The 23,383-nt window shown below is 34.0% G+C and overlaps 1 protein-coding gene across 14 annotated transcripts in view; it reads left to right on the top strand.

Moving 5' to 3' along the window:
* HMBOX1 (homeobox containing 1) overlaps nt 1–23,383 on the top strand; it is a 162,811-nt gene that overhangs the window by 81,600 nt on the left and 57,828 nt on the right. For all 14 annotated transcript variants that reach the window (XR_004954881.1, XM_016144681.2, XM_016144683.2 and 11 more), the window contains exon 5: nt 13,706–13,816. Coding sequence is in view for 13 of the 14 variants with exons in the window: in XM_016144681.2 (XP_016000167.1) it covers nt 13,706–13,816 (111 nt within the window). In the remaining variant the exon portion in view is untranslated. The remainder of the gene's footprint in view (nt 1–13,705; nt 13,817–23,383) is intronic.

Raw genomic sequence — 23,383 nt, forward strand, 5'->3', positions numbered from 1 at the left:
TATGTCTCAGGTGGAATGGGGCCTTCCACTTGAGACATATATAAGTTATAAGGTGTGGGAAGGAGGTGCTTTATTTTATTTTTAAGCACCAATTTTTAAAACATATACCATATTACAGGCTCAAAAGTATGTACTGGCTAGATTCAACTCAACTATCACTAATTTGCCCTGTGTGCTCTTTGATACCAGTCAGAATCACCAAAGGATTTTGTTGTTTTTGACATGATTTTGAAGTTCATCTGTAAGAAAAATTCGTAAGAATAGCTAAGACATTCTTTAAAAAAAGCAGAGGAAAGAGTTTGAACAAATTTGCCTTACCAGTTATTGAGGTATATACTATATGGTTAAGGTAAACAAGATCATATTGTCAAATTAATAGATGTATCACTTATATAGAACAGAGTTCATTAGTAGATTTTTGTATATAAGTAAATTGAACTTAAACAAAGGAAGTACCATTGACCCTTAAACAACATGGGTTTTAACTGCATGAATCCATTTACACATGGATTTTTCCAATAAATACTGTACATATATTTTCTCTTCCTTATGATTTTCTGAATACTTCCTTTTCTTTGGTTTATCATAAGAATACAGTATATAATACCTATAACTTTAAAATATACGTTAGTCAACTGTTAATAGTAGGCTTTTGGTTAACAGTAGTTATTAGTAATAAGTTTTGAGGAAGTCAGAAATTATACTTTGATTTTCGACTACACAGGGAGTGGAGGGTTGACGCCCCAAACCCCTGTATTGTTTGTATTTCAAATCTGTAAGGAAATGGTGTTTTTCCATTGTTTATCTATTTAAAAATTAAAAAAATAAATAGGTCTCAACATCACACCAGAAATACACATCAGTTTCCATATGGAATAAAGAGAGAAATATAAATATTTTTAAAAGCTGGATTAAAGATTCTACACTATCGTTAGAAGAAAATATTGAATATATTTTTTTTTGATATAGGAAACCTTTTCCTAAGTAATACATAAAACCCAAAAGGTAAAGTTAGATGAGTTTAACTGTGTAAAATTTTAGCATATGCAATAAAAGACTGTAAACAGGAGTCACACAGAAAGGTGTTTACAGTATAGAAAGCAAAGGATTGGTATCTATGATATATCAAAAGAGCAATTACAAGTTACTATGAAAACAAATAGCCCAACAGAAAAATTTTCAAAGCCTATTTATGTAATTTTCAAAGGATAAAATATAAATGTCCAATGAACATACAAAAAGATTTTCAGCCTCTTGGAAAATGAAACAAGAACAATCACCTGTAAATTAACTTTTTTTTTTTTTTTTTGCCCATTATATCAGCAGACTTTAGAACATTGAGGGATATTGCTAGTTAAAAATAGCAGAATACAATTTCGTTCCACCGCCCATCATAACCCAGCAGAAACAATAAACAGAAAGAAAAACTCAATTTTCAATGAAGCAGTAACTATAGAACCCTGAAACACAGACTAAATCAAATAAGATTCTGATTCAAAACAAAAGAAAATGATGGGCACTCATACTTGCCTCCTCATCCTGGAGAAAGAAGTAAGTTTTTATGAAGGTGTCTTAGTTAGGAATGGTTAATGAGTGATCTTGGTTTTAAGGGTAACAGTTCTAGAGGGATGAGGCAACAGGAATAATGGGAATATTCCTGTAGATACAGTTCAACGTAGAAACCCCATATCTATAAGAATGGGATCCCTCATTCCCCCAACTCCTGGCCAGCACTAACTTAAACTTTCTCTGCAGATTTACCTGTAGACAAATTACTGGACTTTTCATAAAATAGACTCATACACTATGTGAACCTAATATTTTCAAGGTTCATCCATGTTTTAGCATGTATCACCAATTCATTCTTTTTAATAGCTGGATGATTTTCCATTATATGGATATATCACATTTTATTTATCAGTTAATGGATATTTGGGATTGTTTCTACTTTTTGGCTACTGTGCATAATGATGCTGTGAACACTGGTGTACAATTTTCGCATGGATGAATTCTCTCGAAATATATCTGGGAATGGAATTGTGGGTCGTGTTATAATTCTGTGTTTAACATTTTGAGGAACTACCAAACTTTTTTTCCGTTTTACAAATGCACCGCAATGTATGAGGGATCCAGTTGTTTCCCATTGTTACCAACACTTGTTATTATTCATCTTTTAAATTACAGCTGTCCTAGTGGTTGTAAAGTGGTATCTTTCAGTTTTTATTTGTGTTTCCTTAATGACTAATGATGTTCAGCAATGGTTTTCAGCATCTTCTCATGTGCTTTTTGTCCATTCGTGTATCTACTCAGAGAAATATCTGGTCAAACCCTTTGCCCATTTAAAAATTGTTTTTGTCTTTCTGTTCAGAATTGTAAGAGTTCTTGACATATTCTAGATACAAGTCCCTTATAGATACAGAGCTTGCAGATACTTTTACATTCTTGTTAATGACATATGAAACACACAAGATTTTAATTTTGATGAAACCCATTTTTGTTGTTGCTTTTGGTGATATAGCTTAAAATCCATTGTCTAATTCAAGGTCACACAGATTTACATTTATGTTTTCTTCTGAGTGTTTTATCACTTTAGCCCATATTTAGGTCTCTGATCTATTTTGATTTAATTTTTGTATATGATGTGAGATTAGAGTCCAGCATATTTTTTTTGCTTGCATATATCTAGTTGAGCACCATTTGTCGAAAATACTGTTCTTTCCCTGTTGAATTTTGTCACCTTTGTCAAAAAATTAATTGACCATAAATGTGTGGGCTTATTTTTTAGCCATCATTTCTGTTCCATTGATCTATGTGTTTATCCTTATGTCACTACCATACAGTCTTGATTACTGTAGTTTGACAGTAAGTTTTGAAATCAGAGAGTGTGCATCCTCTAACTTTGTTCTTCTTTTTGAAGATGTTTTGGCTATTCTGGGTCCCTTATACTTCCATAAGAATTTTAGGATCACTTTGTCAATTTCTGCAAAAAAAAGCCAACTGAAATTTTAATAGAAATTACATTGAATCTATACATCAATTTGGGGAGTGTTGTCATTTTAAATGTTAAATCTTCCAATTCATGAATATGAGATGTCTTTACATTTATTTAGCTATTCTTTAGTTTCTTTCAACAGTGTTTTATGGTTTTCCTTGTGCAAGTCTTATACCACTTTTGTTAGATTTATTCTACCATACTTTATTCTTTTTTGATGTTATTTTAAGTGGAGTTGGTTTCTGAATTTCAGTTTTGGATTGTTCATTGCTAGTGGGTAGAAATCAAATTAATTATATGTATTTCTCTTTGTCCTGCAGCCTTGCTGAACCCCTTTATTAGTTCTAATCATTTTCTTTGTGCATACACTCATGTGGATTCCTTCAGCTTTTCTACATACGCGATCATGTCATTTGTAAACAGAGGCAGTTTTACTTCTTCCTTCCTAGTATGGGTATCTTTTATTTCTTTATCTTGCCTTATTGACCTGGCTAGAATCTCCAGTACTGTGTTGAATAGAAGTAGCAAGAGCAAACATCCTTGTATTGTTCCTTGTATTATGTCCTTCCTTCTGCTAACCTTGGATTTAGTTTGCTCTTCTTTTACAAATTTTTAAAGTGGAAGTCTAGATTAATGATTTGAGATCATTTTTCTTTTTTTAATACAGGCATTTACAACAATAAATTTCTCTCTAAGCACTTCCTTAGCTTTATCTCATACATTTTTGTATGCCATATGTGTGTGCTTTTTATCATCTCAAAGTATTTTCTAATTTCCCTTAACAATTTCTTCTTTGACACGTTAGTTAGCACTGTGTTGTTAAATTTCCACATATTTGTGAATTTATCAGTTTTTTTCTGTTATTGATTTTGAATTTTATTTCACTGAGTTAGAGAACATACTTTGTATAATTTAAAAATTATTGAGGCTTATTTTATGGCCTAACTTTTGGCCTTCCCTGGAGAAATTTCCACATATAAGTGGGAAGAATATATGTTCTTCTCTTGTTTAAGGGAATGTTCTATTGATGTTTCTTAGGCCTAGGTCATTTCTAATATTTTTCAAGTCTCCTGTTTCCTTGCTCATTTTCTATTTGTTTTATCTGAAAGTGTAGTATTGAAGTCTCCAACTGTTTTTTTTTAATTATCCTTTTCTCCTGTCAGCTCTATCAGTTAGTTTTTGCTTCATGTATTTTAGGGCTCAGTTTTTTGGTGCATATATATTTTTAATTATGTCTTCATCATGAATTAACCCTTTTATTATTATAAAATATCCATTTGTTTCTAGTAACAAATTTTGTCTTTAAGTCTATTTTGTCTAACATTAGTAAAGCTACTCGCATTTTCATTTGGTTACTGCTTACATGGTATATCCTTTTCCATTCTTTTACTTTCAACCTCGTCATGTCTTTGAATCTAAAATATATTTTTGATAAACAGCTTACATTTGGTTTGTGTTTTTAAATCCATTCTGCCAGTCTCTGTCTTCTTATTGGAGCAATTAATCCATTTAAATTTAATGTAATTATGAGATAGGATTTACACCTATTTTGTCATTTATTTCTGTCTTATGTCTGTTTTGTTCCTCTATTATTTGATTACTTCCTTCTTTTCTATTTAATAATAGATATTTTCTAGTGTACCAGTTTAAATCCCTTGTCATTTCTTTGGCTGCATTTTCTTGAGTTTTTGTCTTAGTGTTTACCCCGGGATTACTATTAACATCTTAATTTTAACAATCTAGTTTCGATTAATACAAACTTAATTTCAATATTATAGAAAAACTTTGCTCCTTTATAGCTTAATTTATTCCCCCTTCAATTGTATCCTTATCGTCATATAAATTATATGCTTATACATTGTTTGTCCATCCACTTAGATTTATACTTATTGCATTATGCAGTTTTTTTAAAAATAGGAATAAAAGGAATATAAGAAAAAATACATTTATACTATCTTTTATATTTACCTTTGTAGTTATTTATACTAGTAGTCTTTATTTCTTTATGTGTTTTTGAATTACTATTTGGTGTCCTTTCATTTCAGCCAGAAGAACTTTTTCTTGTAGAGAAGGTCTGCTGGTATTATATTTTCCCTGGTTTTGTTTGTCTGGCAATGTCTTAATGTCTCCATTTTGGAAGGATAGTTTTACTTAACATAGAGATCTTATTTGATGCTCTCCCCACCGCTCCAGCCCCCAGCACTTTGAATATATCATTCTGCTACCTTCTGATTTCATGGTTTCCGATGAGAAAGTCAGCTGTCAATCATTGAGCACCCTTTGTACATAATGAATTACTTCTCTCTTGCTACTTTTAGATTTTCTCTCTGTGTCTGGTTTTCAACTGTTGTGATGTTTCTTTCTACATGTTTATCTTTCTAAGTTTACCCTACTTGAAGATTATTGAGATTCTTGGATGTAGATTAATGTTTTTCATTAAATTAGGAAATTGTTTGACCATTATTTTTCAAATATGTTTTCTTCACTTTTCCCTCTTTTCCTCCTGGGACTCCCATTTTACGTATATTGGTATCCATGATAGTGTCCCACAGGCTTTTGAAGCTCTGCTCTATTTTCTTTATTCTTTTTTCTTTCCGTTTCTCATAATGGATTATTTGATTGACCTGTCTTCAAGTTTACTAATTATTTCTTCTGCCAGTTCACAGGTGATGTTGAGCCTCTTTAGTGAGTTTTTCATTTCAACTTATTGTACTTTTCAACTATAGGATTTTGACTTGATTCTTTCTTATAATTCCTGTCTCTTTATTGATATTTGATTTAGAGAGGCATTTTTCTCATACTTTCCTTTATTTAATTTTTTAGACATGTATTCTTTAGTTCTTTGAATATCTTTATAATAGCTGATTTAAATCTATGTCTATTAAGTCCGACATCTGGGTTTCTTCAAAGACACTTTTTATCAACTATTTCTTTTACTATGTATGTGTCATACTTTGTTTCTTTGCATGGTTCATAAGTTTTGTTTTTTAAACTGAACAGTTTAGATAATATAATGTGGAAACTCTGGAAATCAGATTTCCACCCTTGGATTTGTTGTTGCTTTTTATTGTTGTTACTCTTTGTTTGTTTAGTGACTTTTCTGAACTAATTCTGTAAAGTCAGTATTCTTTGTGATGTGTGGCTGCTGAAATCTCTTCTTAGCTTTATGGTCAGCTATATTAGACAGAGATTTCCTTAAATGCCTGGAACCAGTAAGTTTCCCAGCTTTTTCGAGGAGCTCTGGATGTGTATTGGGGCATCCCAGTGCTCAGGTAGGCATATAATTCTGCCTGTGCCTTCACTTTCTCTTTGCACCATGTCTCAAGGTTAACCAGAGGTGAGAGCTTAGGGCCTTTACAGTTCTTTATTGTGCATTCACATTGCCCTGGTCATATACATAGACCTACGTGTGGGTCTGGCCTTCTAGATTACAAAATATATGTCAGAGCTTTTCAAAGACACTCATAAACTAACCTCATTCCTCGGCTTTTAAAATATTTTGATCACTCCTTGTTTGCCCCAACTGTTATCACCTCAGGCACCTGCAATGTTAAATGATTGCCACTGACAGTTTTCTACAAACCACCTCCCTTCCTTTTCTCCTCACAGGGAAAAGACTTCACAGTGAATAAGGTCTGAGTCAGGTCAAATAAGGACAGGCCTTGCAAATGGGAGTTTCCAGGAAATCCCTAGAAAAGTCAGTGGTGACAATTCTTTTAGAGTGATGTTTTGGGGAACTCCGAACTTCTTATACCCCCTCAAGTGACTATCAGACTACTCCTGGTTTTCACTATGATTGCGGGAATATTGGTTTTCAAGTCTACTGTGATGCTGCGATGGCGGGAGTGGGTGTAGGTTAAGTTCAAAATGTCATAAAGCTATTACTAAAATTCAGCGTTTTTTTGTTTGTTTCTTTGTTTTTAAATAAGCCAGCCCTTTTGGGATTGTTGCAGGCCTTTGGTTAATTTCCAGAGTTTTGAAAGAGTTGATTCTGACAATTTTTCCCAGTGCTTTTATGGCACAGCAGCTATTGTTGCTCTCATTGTTTTTATGGAGGACTGGTTGTTCAGAAGCCCTTGCTCTGCTGGTCTCATCGACATCACTCCAATCTAATAGATTTTGAAGGAAAGTCTAACCCAAAATACTTTCCCCTGTAGAGCTGTTCTCAAAGTACAAACTTGGAAGACAAAGACAAGCATACAAAGACTAGGGACAGGTTCTGAGAAGTGCATCATTAGGCGATTTTATCACTGTGCAAACATCATAGAATGTGCTTAAATAAGACTAGATAGCATAACCTTCTATTCCTATGCTAAATGGTATACCACAGCTGTATATGCAGTCTGTTGACTGAAATGTCATTATGTAGCACATGACCATACTGGTAAAAACTGCTTGATGAAGAACCTTACCAATCAAAAATTAAATTTAAAATATAGAATTTAGGCAATAATAGAAAAAAGTGGACAAATGAAACCTTCTAGGGAACATGAAAGTAATCTATATCTTTATTTGAGCTGATAGTCAACGTGTGTGTATACATTAAACTATATACTTAAAGAGTAGTGTACTTCACTATATGTACAATAAGCCTCAATTTAAAAACAAAAATACAGAGCTTAGAATGGGAAAACTAGGAAACTGTATCATAAATCTTGAATTTAAATCTAGAACTATGAATAAACAGTTATGGGAATTATGAATCCAGAACAGAATGTAAGTGTTGACCATGTAAAAATATTTTCTAAATATCAGGAATTCATCCAACTCCTGAAGTGTGATGGGGAAAGTATGGTCTATGTGTATTAGTTATCTGTTCCTGCATAAAAATTTGCATCAGACCTTAGCAACTTGAAACCTAAACCTTTACTGTCTCACTCAGTTTCTATGGGTCAGGAATCCGGAGCAGCTTAGACAGGTCGAGGTGGTTCAGGGTGTCTCAGGAGGTTGAAGTCATCGAGAGCCTTAACTAAGGCTAGAGAACACACGCCTAAGATGGCTCACTTACATAGCTGTTAGAATGCCTGTTCTTTGCCACATGGATTTCTCCATAGGTCTCGTGGAGTGGTCTCACAACATGGCAACTAGCTTCCCTCAGAACCAGCTATCTCAGAAAGATAGCAAGGCAGACCTAGCTTCAGAAGTCACAGCCTACCAACTCTGAAGCATTGTTGGAGGGGATTACACAAAGGTAGGAAGAGGATAATTAGGAGTCATCTTGGAGGCTGGCTACCACAGTCTGCTAATTTCCTCAGTTTTTTTTTTTTTTTTTACCCTAGAGCCAAGTTAGAAAATGATGCTTCCTACCTCCTAATGTCTTTGTATAATTCTTTGTCCTTTAGTATACTCTTTTAGTAACCTCATTACCCCTATGGAAGCATTTACTGAACTTGAGTAGATCTTTCATTTTCATTCTATTTTATTCAAATTTTTTTCTTAAGTTAAAATCAGATCGAACTAAATTTAATGTTTTAACATTTTAAAGTTCTGTCTAGTATGATCTCATTTTAGTAATTATTTCTGCCTGTTCTATGTTTACATATGCTTGGAGAGATCGTATGAGTGTAGTTATTTCTAAGTGGTAAGAATTTGGGTGGGTTTTTTCATTAGCTTTCCTCTTAATTTTTCTACTTTTCTCTGAATTGCTTAGAATTAGTTTTTTTAATGATTATGTATATTGTTTACAAAGAGAAAGTCAGACTTACAAAATAAGTTTTGTAGTATTCAGTTATGGTGAGAATGTGGGGAAACATTCTCAGTACTATTGGTTAGAGTATAAAACTGCGTACAACCTTTGAGGGACAGTCTGGTAGTACCTATCACAAAAATGTCATTCTTATGAATCAACCCTAAAATGTTTATTCACGTGAACAAAGATGTGCAGAGAATGTTTATTTCATCATCATTTATAATAGTAAAACATTAGCAACAACTGAAATGTCCAATAATAGGTAAATATTTAAGAGATTTTAGTATATTTATTATATAGAATACCATGTAGCCATTAGAATGATGATTCATAATGTACTACATGAGAACATTCCAAGACATTATGTGAGAAATGTAAGTTACTTATTATGTATAGAATAACTCCATATGTGTGTTAAAAAGAAACCCAACTAGATATGTATATGTTTACATCTATATGTACACACACATGTTTATGTATTAAATCCATTGGAAAGAGTCTGGAAGGATTCACACCAAATAAACACGGATACCTCTAGGTTAGGGAACAAGAGAAGTATTGGGGATGAAAGACTGTCTTTTTCTCTGCTTGTTAGCAAGTTATTTTTATGGAGAATGCATGCATGCGTTTTAACTTAAACATTTTGAGATATAACTTTGGTTGCGCTGTGGAAGGTGAATGTAGAGATGACAGCAGGTCTCAAGTAGAAGATTGCTTGAAGAAGCATGCTTCACTTTTTTAACTGAAATGATCTTCCAGTTAAAAAGGATCTAATCATGAGAATTTTGTACTTTATGGATCTTAGCTGGCTTGTTCTTTTCATCAGTTATTTCAGTTGTCCAGGCAGAAGAGGCTGGGATTCCCTGCTGCAGGAATGAGGATTGGAGGGAACATGAAGATAATTTTAGGAAGAGAAAGTTAGGAAAGAGAAAATTTTAGTAAGCATGTGAAGGTTGGGGGAAAGAATAGAGTGGAAAATAAAATTAATTCAGGGGACAGGAAGAAGAGCAGATTAAAAGGAAGAGGATGATGAATTTACTGTTTGTTAAAGGCCTGTGGGAAGTTCTCATGAAGCTATCTAGTAGATGGTTTGAAAGAAGGTTAGTGCTCTGGCATTTAGATGATATTTTAAATCAGCATGGTTGATAGTTGGAAATGACCGAAAGAAGAGTGTAGAGAGTAAGAGAAGATGCTTAAAGATGGAACCCTGGAGGCAATACTAACATGTAAGGAGCTAGCAAAGCAGTCGCTAAAGTTGACTCTAAACCTGCATTGGAGAGTTGTATCCAGTGTTCAAGGATGAAGGTGATGAGAGTGGTTCCTAGTGTCACACTCTACAAGAAGTGGGAGGAAGAGGAAACATTTAAATTTGTACTGCTAGGGACTTCGACCAGAATGGATTGTGATAGAGAGCCCTCTAGTGGGAGGGAGCATGGCATTTGAGGAACGGGAAGGAGCCTGACGGAGCTGAAGCTCAGAAAGAACGTGAATGAGGCTTTTTCTTCCTTTGAGTACAATGTGATCACTTTCTTATTGGAAGGAAATTAATCGGGTTAGTTTTTAGTCTTTCAATGTATGAAGGTTATATGTAAATTTTTCTTCTGCTCTGTAAAAGGTAGAAAAGAGGTTTTGAGGATCAAAACTTAATGGAGAATGACATTGTGGAAAATGAAGTAAGAAGGGAGTTAGGGAAATTTTCCCCCAAGGAGAAGCACCAAAACTGACAGCATTAAAAAAAAACAACAGCAATAACAGCATGACAGTAAAGAGAAGCTACAGGGCTTTTTGACACCAAGCTCTGCTGGAGTTCCAAAGGCATGGAGCAGCCCCAGAAAGATGAGTTGAGGAATCTTACTTTCATCAAGTTGCTAACTAAGAAAAATTACTTTAAAGTATGCTTTTATACATATTTGTTATAGTGATTTTTCAGGAAAAACTATCTGCTTTATTGCCTCGTTTTCTATGTTTATTGTATGGAAAATGAGATTAATGTACAGGGGAGAAGTTCTTTGTTTATTTCCTGTTCACACAAAAGACTAGACAGGAGGATATTCTTTATTTCCTTCTCTCCCTTTGTTTTATTAAATTATACTCATACATAGAGAAAATTGTGGAGCAACATGTATTAACAGTTAACATTGTTTACCTAAGAATAGAATTGCCAGGGGAATGCTGAAATTATCTTCTTTTTGCACTTCTTTGTTAACTTAATTGCCTTGTTTATAAAACAACTAATAATGTAGTGTTTATAAGAGAAACCTAAAAATAAATTAATACATTATTTGTAGAATGATTAATAAAACAATAGAGAGGTATACAGTGTGGGAAGTCTGCCTCTCTACCATCTTTGGCTATAGATAAGCTTTTGTTATTATCCAAATCAAGACATAAATTAGTAAATATGCATTTATAAAAGTATATACTTCTTCATTTGTATTGTGGACATCTTTCCATATCGATACATATCCCTTTATTTTTTAAACTCCACAGAATTTTAAAAACTTTTTGAGGAAACCTTTTTTTAAACTGAAATATTCACAGGGAAAATTGTCCAGCTTAATGACTTTTACATATATAACCACCATCTAGATCAAGATCAAGAACAGTGCTGGTCACTACATAAGCCTTCCTCACACTGTCTGCCAGTAATTAACCTCCTGCCTCCTAGCAATAGGCAGCCGCTGTTCTGATTGCCATCCCTGTATATAATTATGTCTGTTTTTTTTTTTAACTTTATATAAATTAAATCATACAGCTGTGTGGCTTTTTTATGTGTTTCTGACTTTTTATGGCTAATATTGGTTATGTGAGATTTATCCATGTGGTTACATATAGCAGTAATTTTTCCTTTTTCTCTCTGGGATAGTAGTCTATGGTAGAATGCATGACTGTCACAATTTATACATTCTCCTGTTCATAGGTATTTGAGTTCTTTCAAATTTGGAACTATTATGGATAATGGTCTTATAGGCCTTCTTGTACATATCTTTTGAATACATTTATTTTTATTCTTCAATTAGAGTTGACATTTCAGTATTATTTTATATTAGTTTCAGGTGTACAGAATAATGGTTAGACTTTTATGTAATTGAACACATTTCTGTTGAGCATGTACACATTTCTGTGTGCTATATACCAAAGAAAGAATGTGCTAGGTCACATGGAATGCATATGTTCAACTTTATTAGATACTGCCCAACTGTTTCCCAAAGTGGCCCTGACATTTTACCCTCCATCAGTAGTGTGAGAGTTCCATATATTCCATGTCCTTGCCAACACTTGGTATTGCTGGCTTTTTGTTTGTTTGAGTTTTGTTTTTTTGTTGTTGTTTGCTTTTGATGGCTGTTTTACAACATTAATTTAAAAAGTCTGCCCAGTTTTTATTATGCAACTATACCATAATTTAATCTTTTGAAGGGCTTTTGCCCTCTTCCTCCACTGTAGCTCAGCCAGAACCTGGACGGCTTTGATACCTAGTGGGCTCTGGTTTGTTCTATGTGTGATCTGAGTGTGTAAAAGTAACAGAACCAATATAGTCTTTTTCTTTTTTCTTAAAAGATTTTTCTTCAGTTTTCATTGTTTTGGAGTAGTATGGCACCAATATGAAGAATTCATATAAAATTGTTTAATTTTGTTGACATAACAATCATGATTTCATGGTGGTAAATAATTGTTTTCACTCTTGTTTAAAAGTAGTGTAAAAAAGTAGCTTAATGTCTGAATCTAGACTTTTGGCAAAAGCGATGCTAAACACAACTAGCTTAATTATCCAGAATAATTTGCATTCTCTTAGAACAAGCATGCAATGCTAGCAGCCACCATCTGCATCATATAGATTTTCAATCCATTGGAAAACTGCTGTGTGAATAACTTGAGAATGTAATCACTTAGGTTTTAGAAAACTTTGAATTTTACCCTTTCAAAGTGAAAGGTGTTTCCAATCAGAGTATGTTGCTTTGCAGCCCAGTCTTTCTCTCAATTTTTTTCTAACATACTTTTTTAAAACTGAAACTATTGGCTTGCTTTTAATGAGTTCAATGTGATCACCAGACCTCCTGCTTCTCAGGTTAGGGGGTATGATTACTTTATGATAACCACTCTTCCCGTTGTGCATTATAGCTTTAAACAGGTGTTGGCACAGGTGGTATTCAGTCCTCTTCAGTTACCAGAAGTAATTCCTTGAGAGAGTTGAGATACTGTTAACCCTCTACAATGGCTGACTGGTCCTTTGGAAAGTGTCTTATGGGCATATAAGACAGTTTCATCTTTCCTACTTTTCTTTGTTTTTGCCAATTATATGTTGAATTATTTATTTTTGAAGTAGCTATAATGACCAGAGGAGCATGGAATTCTAATAAGTCTATGTGCTAGAAGAACGTCTTTACCTCTGGAGATTCCCTAAGAGGTCGTATTTTAACGGATCTCTAAAGTCTAAAGTTCAGTTCTTAGTTATCTGCATTGATGGTACATGACAAATCTGAAATGCCTAAATGAATTAACAAATAAGTCAGAAATCTTACTGAAGAGAGTGTCTTCAATGGCCTTCTTCCCTAGTCTCTAACTCTTTTTGTCAGTATCAGCGATGAGTAGCATTATTGATTTTTTTTGGCTTGATTTTTTTTCTCAATATCTGGTGAAATTTTTAATATTCTAAACCAGGATTGGTGGGGTGGAGTGGGGTAGCGGGGTGGGGTGGGGCGGGGTGGCGGCGATTGAAACAGCACAAATCTAATCAGCTTCGAATAAATAACTATTATTTAAAAATCTTTTCATTTAGCTCATAAATTCATGAACCTGGTTTAGAGATTAATTTTAGAAACCACTTTAAAATATTGGTTAATAAAATGCTTTGACCTCTCATAGATCATTTCTGAGTATGTCCTAGCCAGTGTCAACCCTTACAAAGAAGCCCAAATATTAAAGATTTTGCTCAAGTTGCAGCTTCATTCTAGAGCCCAATACCCTAGAATCTTAACTTCCATGTGATTTCAGTACCCACAACAGCTATTTCTCTTTCTGTGTAGGTATCAGTCAGAGCCGGATCTCTCACTGGCTGTTGCAACAGGGATCAGACCTGAGTGAACAAAAGAAAAGAGCCTTCTACCGATGGTATCAACTTGAGAAGACAAACCCTGGTAAATATCATTTACTTTTTTCATTGCATAGGAAATGAGACACATGTAATTAATTATTTTATTGAATCTATGTGCTGCCTTGTTTTCACTAAGGTGGTTTCATACTTTACCGTTGTTACTTTATGCCAAAGAACACTCTTAATTGTAAAATCTAAGCCCTAATTGTATCAAGTTTTAGTTTAGTGTCCAACTAAATTATCTAGTCTTTTTCACTTCTTCCTTCAAAGCGCATCTTTGTTTTAGGTTATATGATATTTCTAACCAAAGTTTGAAAGAAAGGTCATGGCTGTCAGTGGCTGACTTTCTTTTCCTCAACTATAGGTACACACATAAGATTCCATGTCTAGTTTATTTTTTATTTTTTGGTAAATCTTGTTTTAGTTACTAACAAGTTTATGCTGTTATTAGTTCATGTTATACTATATCCAATGATCTCTGTTAATAATTATCTGTTTCTGTTTACTTGGGTGATGACTGTATCTTTGGGCCTAAGGGTGAAGCTGTCCTGATGACTTCGGGAGCAGCAATAGGTAGGAAAGCAGAATGAAATCTTAAGGAAAAAGATCGCAGAAACCTTTCTGTCTGAAGTTGCCAGAATAGACAAGTTCTATTGCAGGATACTTATAACAAGTGGCAAATAAAGTAAAATCTGAAATTGTGTGACAGACTGTCTCAATCTACATGTAACACAGACTGGTGGCAGTGAGCCTGATCTCCAGTTTAACCTTGTGATTGAGCTGTCTTCTGTAATACTACAGCATTAACGTTTTTGCTTATAGACTAAATTACCAGTGGGGATATTGCATATTGAAGAGTCTTTGCTAATAATAGCATTAGCTCTGAGGTGGAAATAAAGAATGTTATAGAGATGTATTTTTGTGTATGCCTCTGGTAAGATTTTTTTCAAAGATCACATGCTCAATCTGAAAGGCCCAGGCATACCAAAACAGAAGACCGTATTAACCTCTCCGCAATGAATTTTTTAATCTACCCACCCCCTAATTTCTATTTTGAAATGTTTCAGATGTACAGAAAAGTTGAAAGACCAGCACAGTGAACATCTGTTAACTCTCTTTTTAGATGCAATAATTGTTAATTTAACATTTTGCTAGATTTCCTTTATTCCTATGAAATAAGTAAGTGAATAAATTTTAAAATGTATGTATATATGCATGTATATACACAGTCTCTCCAGCATTCATCTCCTGAAAAACAGGAGAATCACCCACATAATCATAGTTTCTTTTATCACATCTAAGAAAATTAACAATAATTCCTTAATATCATTTAATATCAAGTGCATATTCACATTTCTCTAATTGTTGTAAGATTGTCTTTTGTAGCTCTTTTTAATTGAATAGTATCTAATTTAGGTTGACTAGTTAGAATTTATTGTTATGTCTCTTTAGACTCTTCAGTCTAGTCACTTAAACTTTTTTCATGACATAAACTTTTTTTAAATATATTTATTTTAATTAGTTTCAAGTACACAGAACATTGGTTAGACATCTATATAGTTTGTAAAACTGTAAAACTGTCCCCCCAATTGCTCCCTCCCTCTCCAGACCCTCCACCTAGCCAGCGTATTCCGGCTAATTGCATTCCCATCCCCATTCATAGTATAAACTTTTTTAAACCATCTAAAAATATTGCAGAATGTCCCATATTCAGGATTTAAAATTTTTCTCTTAGTGTCAATTAACTTATTCCTCTATAGCTCTTTATTTTCTGTAAACTGGAAGTTAGGATTAGAGGCTTGATTCAGGTTAAACATTTTTGGCAAGAATACTTCATAGATTATTTAGGGAGGGCATGTACTAATGGCTGCAATTTACTTTGAAATGCATCAACATAAAATAGGGAGATGGACAGATATGTGAAAACATTAGTACTATATAGTAAAATATTAAATGGCATGAATACAAATTTTCACCATAAAATTCCTTCATCGTTGCTCTATGTTTGAAAATTTTCACAATAAAACATTGGATCAAAACACTCTTTAGGTATCGTTTCCCTTACATTGCTATTTATCAGGAGGCATGTAGTGTCAAGTTATAGCATTATTTACATGCTAAATTTGATCATTTGTTAAAGTAGTGACCATCAGCTCTTGTCTTTGCAGTTTATAAATAATCAGCAAGGTATCATTTTGTCAGTGGATGAATATCCTCTTTAACCTTTGCCAGTGGTCTTAGAATCCATTGATGATGCTTATCTGAATCACTTATTTCAATGGGGATTGCAGAATGGTGATAATCCAATCTAACATTCTTTCAGCATAATTTATTAGCTGGAAATTTGTCTGCAAAGAACTTTGATTTTAGATATTTTTCTAGATATACAAACAAATCTCTTGACATCTCTTGTTGCTGCCATTAGTTAAATATTCAGTAAAAGTTCGGTTAAATATTCAGTAAATTTCGGTAAAATACAAGTGACATGCAATTTTAAATTATCTAGTAACCACATTTTAAAAAATGAGAAGAAATAGCTAAACTTAATAATATATTTTATTTAACAAATACGTATTATTACTTCAACATTTAATCAGCTCTTTTTAAAATTGCTGAGATTTCTTTTTTCTCTTTCTCTTGGTACTGAAATACAATATATAGTTTACACATAAAGCATATACTTCCAGTAGGTCACATTTCAAGTTCAATAGCCACGTGTGGCTAGTGGCTATCATGTAGGACAGCTCAGTCTTAAGATATATTACAGTTAAAACAACAAGTCAAACTCAGTGCAAAGCAATCTTACCAAAGATGTCACTTCTTCCATGATTCATAGCAGAGCCAATCACATGGAGAGGGGCAGAAACAAATTGGTATTTGGTTTGTTTAATAGAGCAACGTAGGCTGATAGCAAGGATTAGCTAGATGAATAAAGAACTATGCTAACTAAGGGTTTTATAAGCCTGGTCACATTCCAATAGTTGGTTACCAGGAGAGACACGAGAAGGATTGTTAAGATGTTCCAAAATATATAGGGCAGAGCAGTGAAGAATTTGGAAGGCAACCACTGGTCAATGTGTCAGGCAGTCAACCTCTATAGAAGAAGGGGTTTTAGTCTTTTGAATTTGGCACCCAGAACAGCGCCTAACATATATTCTAATCACAGTTGGTAGGGCTAAATTCCCACACTGGGATTTCAGGACTGGGCTCCGGTACCAAGCATAGAATAGGATACCAGGAAAACAAATTCACTGGAAACAGGAAAGGTGACTAAGATGCAGCTCTCAGGCCACAGCAGCATTTTTGCATCTAATTGGGTAGCACTGTCCACTTGAGAATACGACTGTTAAAATCCAGTTTTTAGCACTGGGGTGATACTGTGTTCTTCTGAAGCAGTTGTTCCCTCCCCCCCCCCCCGTCATTTTATTTTTGTTTTTAATCTTATTTCCTATTTTAATTTATCTTGGAACACCCATCATCAGGAAATTAGAGAAAGGTGGAACTAAGGCATTGAAACAGGAAAAATGGGAAAGAAATGTCATTCATCCCCCTGTTGATTAGGAGTTGTTTTCTTTAAGGAGATAGTGCCTTCTTTTAAGAATAAGTTCCCCTAATTATATGTATTTGCTGCTCGCGAAGCTGCATTACCAACTGTCCCCATATTTTCTATTTTTTATTTGGAAACCAAATTCATACTGGTTCTAAGTTTTTTTTAGTCACGTTTTCTGTAAGACATAATTTAGCTGATGAGAAAAGAAGTTCATCGTCGGTTGTTTTAACCTTTATTTTAAGAGCTAATGTGGTATAAAATTCTTTCTAGATAAAAATATTCTTATTTTGTTGATTTTAAAATAATTTTTCATATTAGCTAAAGAATTGTATTGTTTCTTCTTATTCCATGGACACTTCGAAACTATCATGTTTGGATAAGATGAACTAAAATTACATTAGCATCTGAGAATAGCTTATCCACTGTCTAGTCAATAGTCGCTTATAGTACATTGGAATCTTTTCTGCAAAGCATTGCAGAGATGATTAGAATCCACCTAAATGTCCCTAGTCACAAAGTGGTTAAATAAATTATGATGTATCTGTACACTGGAATACTGTGGAGGCTATATAGTATAAAAGGTGGCTTTATATGAATTGGTTTTATATGTGGTAATATCAAACTCATAAGTGAATAAAGTAAGACAAAACAATGGCTATACTATATTACTATTTATATAGGGGAATACATACCTACATACATGTATATACATTCAAATAAACACAGAACATCTCTGGAGGGCTGTATTAGGAATTGATAAAAATGGCTCTGTGGAGAGGAACCGAGAGGCTGTTAACTACATAACCTTTTGTGTCTTTCTAAATTCTGTGCCATGTATTTGTTCTATATATTTGAAAAATACATATAAATGTAATGAAAGGAGGGAGGAAAAAATGAAAGAAGGGAGGAGAGAAGGAGGGAGGGAAGTAAAGAGGGATAGAGACTCCCCTCCCCCAAATCTGCCTTATTGACAGCTTTAATGATATAAAAAACTGAAGAACCTAGGTTCACATAGTCCAGATCTGCTTTTGAGAGGCAGAAAATAAGAGGCCAGTGATTTTTACTGATATGTAGTTCTTTCATAATTTTTTCTCTGTCTAGAATAGATAGCTCATCAGAAGAAATGTAAATGGTACCATCCTTTTGCATATATTCTGATAAAAAATGCAAAATTAAGAAAAATCACAAAATGAAAAAGTACGTTTTTCTCTTTTATTTAAATTTAAATATTTTAGAAAACAAGCCAAAAAAAAAAAAATGTTTGTACATTCTCTATTCTCGGGCTCAGAACATTTCTCTCTATATACCTTGATTAGAATTTTTTTTTTTCAACCTCTTATTCTGGATATGGGCTTTTTTGTTCTTGTTTGTTGTTGTTTTGTCTCTCTTTAAGTGGATGCTGCAAGAAAAATAAAGAGTGGATATTTAGGTTATATTTTCTGATAATCCAATACATATAGATGTAATGTAGTCCTCCGATAAACAGATACATCATCAGAATTTTCTAGCATAACCCAAAGCCTGCCAAGGCATATGATAAAATAGGCTGATAGAAACTGATCCAATACATTTTATCATTTCCTATGAAAACATTTACAAGAAAATGCCTATTTTTTAAAATACGTAAGTTCTAAATTCAACATGGTTGACATCAAAAGCCCCTTTATTTAATCAAATTAAGCTCAACGGTCTTTTCCCTTGTCTAATTTAAACATTGCTATAGCAGACAGGGTGTGCTCAGTTCCTCTTGGCTCATGGCACTGATTCTGCGTATTTCTAAACTAAACAATTAAATACAGTTTGCCAAGAGGCCTGTGTAGCAAGTACATGAAGTCAATTTGGAGAACAGAAGTGATGCTTCCTCCCTTCACTGGTGCAGAGTCCCAGACCATCAGGGAAATTATGTGTGTGACATGGGAGAAGCTGAGAAATTACTCTTGGAAAAGCTGGTTTCTGTGAATGGAGTAGTAATGACATGCTTGGAATCAATCCTTTTCTTATTAGCTCATTGGCAAAGACTCACCCAGAAATAACCTTGATAAGCAGGAAAATTATGTATACAAAGAAAATATTTACCAAATTTAAAACTCTATCAGCAAGTTAGGAAGAGGTTTTATTTTTCCTTCTCTTGGGTTTAGATTTGTTAGATAAATGTTTACGTTTTTTCTTAATGGGAGCCCAAATATAGTGCGGGGAAAAAAATCTGTTAAAAAAATAAAATAGGTAACACTTCCTATAAAGAAAAAAAGAAGTGAGTTGTTTTATTTCTGAGGGGTTTAAAGTTTTATATACATTGTTTTACATTCTGGTATCTTTGAATTTTTCTTTTAAAGTTAATCATTTTAAACCCATTCTTGTGTTATTCATTGCTCTGTATACATTTCAACCAAAGCAAACGAACCAAGGTTTCTAGAACAAATCTCTGTACTGGAGTGTTCCCAGAGTGCTTCTTTCACTATTTTAAAATACTGCTAACACTGAAAAAGAAAAGCAAGAAAAAACCCTCAAAATTAATGTGATAATATTATTTTTCAAATGAAGTATGTTTACAAGTTCGAAATTATTTAGAGTTTCTACCTTCTGTGCATAAATTGCCTTGATTACTTTTAAAGTAATCATGCCACTGCTAACTTCTCTTCTTATTTTCCCTCCTTCCTTCTCTCCCCCTTTCTTTTCCTACCTGACCAATTTTATTTCATCTAAATTTTCTTTTTATAGAAAATCTGGAAATGCAGAATATTGTAGAGAAGCATAGTTAGATTACCAGTAAACCCAATACCAAGAAAGAACTATTATCAGTAGGCTTATTTCCTTCAACCTCATGATTAAGATTCTTCGAATTTGTTTTGTTTGTACCCATTGCTCACTCTACTTAACTAGGAAAGCATGCCATATCAATGTGTCCTACTAGCTGGAATTCACTCATCTATTCCCCATGTTCACTTACTGAGGCCCTGACACTATCGTTTTATTAGAGCGAGGCACTGGATGAGAGGACCTCCTGCCTTACCCCATCCCTTTCTGCCTGTCTCATTCAGCCGTGATAGCAGTTTGGCTCTGTTTTGGACCTTTTATCCTGGCTGTAGAACAGAATTTATATAGTCTACTTAGATAGTTTCCAGAGCCTGTGTCATGCTGTAATTCCTGCTCGCCTTAAAAAAAGTAACAAAACAAAGACTTTGAAACCTTCCAGCCTCCTAGTTCCTTCTTATTCCTAAACTTTATTAACTTTGAATTAGGCCCAGACCTAATTGCCAAGTTATCTTGGCAGAATGGAATCCTCTTTCTCGAATGGTCTAAAGAAGAGTTTCGGTCTAGAGTTTCATAGTGTGTAGGCTAGGAATTTTTTAAACCAGGGGTGAGCAGCAAACTCTTCCTGTAAAGGGCCAGGTAGTAGTAGGCTATGTGGTCTCTATCACATCTACTCAACTCTGCCATTGTAGTCCCAAAATGAGACAGTATGTAAATGAATGAGTATAGCTGTATTTCAATAAAACTTTCTTTAAATTATGGCAACAAGCGATAGTTTTCCACACGTTTTAAGCCCTGAATCTCTAAAGCATAATATGATGACACACTTATCCATTTGAGGAAGAAGTTAAATATTTATATCACACACAATGGGAAATTATATATCTATTAAGAGTTTAAACAAAAATGAAAACTGTAAAAATATTCTGAATGATACAAAATGCATTGACCATAAAAGGATAGATTGACAGATTTGGCCATATAAAAATTAAGATCACAAAGCATACCATGAATAAAAATAAAACTTGAATGACAAACTGGAAAAAAAAATAGTTGCAGTCTATCACTAGCAATTGGTGTGTGGTCTCTACACATCAATGAGATGGATAACTCAAGAAAAAAGGACAAAGATAAATTTACAAGAAAAGACATATAATGGTCAGTAAACAGGAAAGGATGCTCATTCTTATTAACAGTGAAATCTCTATATCAAAGGGAATTTTTTGCTAAGTTTATAAATGTGAATAATTAGTAATAGTAAAATACTCAGTGTGTTGGGTAACATGGGGAAGTAAACAACTGGGGATGGTTGTGATGTCTCTTGTTAGTTCTGTTATTGTGCAACAAATTACCCCACAACTTAGCAGCTGAAAACATCTCACAATTTCTGAGAGTAGGAATCTAAGAGTGGCTTAGCTAAGGTGATTCTGGCTCAAAGTTCTTCTAAGGTTGTAGTCGAGCTGTCAGCCAGGGCTTCAGTCACTAGGACTGGACAGTGTACTTCCATGAGTGTTGGCAAGCCCCAGTTCCTTACTGCCTGTTAACCAGACATCAGGTCCTGCCCACATGAGTCTTGCCGTCGGCTTCCTGAGTCTCTTTATAAAATGGCAGCTAGTTTTCTTCTGAGAGAGTGATTTAAGACACAAGCAACTAAGACAAACTCCACAGCGTATTTTATAATCTGACATGGAAGTGGCATACCATTACTTCTACTATTTGCTGCTGGTCACACAGACTAATTCTGGTACAGCATGGGAAGGAACTGCACAACGGGGCGAGTACCAGGGGTCCTTAGGAACCACCTTGGAGGCTGATTGCCACATGGCTGTATTGGGACTGTATGCCTCAGGCCTTATTTCTGTCAGCTAGGTTTGCAGTTCTCCACATGTCATTACCTGCACCTAGAATGTCTAAAATGGCTTTTTTTTCTAAAATGTCTGGCACTTTAGGTGGATTTAGCAGGAGCATCTGGGGGGCCTGGCTGGAGATCTTTCACTCTACATGACTACAAAATTAATCTGAGATTTCAGAGCTGAGGAATTGGAAGAAGGGGGATACAATTTACTCAGATAGCAAAAGCTGCAAGACATCAGGTTCGGAGAGGAAAATCAGAATTGGTTAAAATAGTCTTCATCTGTGTAAGAGAAAGTGTATAATCGTGTACCCCTTATGGTAGGATCTACAAATAGATGTGAATGTAATGAAGTAGAAATACTACCCGTGGTAGTAATTGCAAAGTACAATAAATAAAGTATGATTTCTGTGATGGAGAAGGAAATATATATTTATTAATATGTGCATTATTATTATTCATAATTCTAACAAGTTCTAACCTATCTTTCTAGGGTTGTCTTGAGAGTTTGGATTTTATTCCATAGGCGGAGAGAACTTTTCAAAGGCTTTGCATCAGTGGAGTGATATGATCATAATTATGCTTTGGGAAGATGAATTTAACAGTAGAAAGAATAAAATAACAGTTGGGAGAGTCAGGGACTGGACTCTATGAAAGCATACCAAGTTATATTTAAATTCTTTGGTTTAAGTCCATGGAAGTCAGAGACAGCATTGCTTTCTTTGTTTTATTTATAGCTTCTAGCTTAGAATAAGCCATGTAAAATGAGTTTAATAAATGGTAAATGAATGAGTACATGCATCATTACCAGGTCAGGTTGTCTGAGAAAAGGCTAATCTGAATTAGTAAAGCATCTCAATTATAAGTATTTTTTCATTCCTTTTATTGCATTCAGGAGGTAACAAAGTACTGTAGCATTAATAGGTAGTAGACCTATGGAGGAGAGGTGGTTTAGTTGGTAGACTAAAAGCATATAAAATATCTCATATTCTCTGATGCTATATTGTCACTTTTTTAAAAGAGTTTACAGCAAATTCACCTCACACCTACATATACACTTCAAAGTTCCCATTTTCTCAAAAACAGAAAGTCCTTTGGATGGTAATGAGTTTGTGAACAGAGGGGGTATATTGTTCAAAAAGATTAAAATTGTCAAATAAGAATTTCAAGAGAGATTTTTCAGAGGAAAATTCTCTAAATTGTCACTGGGCAAAAAATCATACTTCTCTATTCCCTGAATGAGAGAGATTTAGGGCTTTGTTTTGAAAAATGACCCAAAGGTAAGAGACAAAAGACAAACAAACAAACAAACAATGACATTTTAAAATAATTAAAAGAAGAGTTGTCGCTTTGGATTTTTATTTTGCTCAAGTAAATTTTTAAAATATATAAATCCATATTAGGCCTGCAAGTTCCAATGGAGAGAAAAAGTTTATTGTTGATTTCACAATATATCA

This window comes from Rousettus aegyptiacus, unplaced genomic scaffold (genome assembly GCF_014176215.1).
Source record: "Rousettus aegyptiacus isolate mRouAeg1 unplaced genomic scaffold, mRouAeg1.p scaffold_m13_p_16, whole genome shotgun sequence".
Classification (NCBI taxonomy): domain Eukaryota; kingdom Metazoa; phylum Chordata; class Mammalia; order Chiroptera; family Pteropodidae; genus Rousettus; species Rousettus aegyptiacus.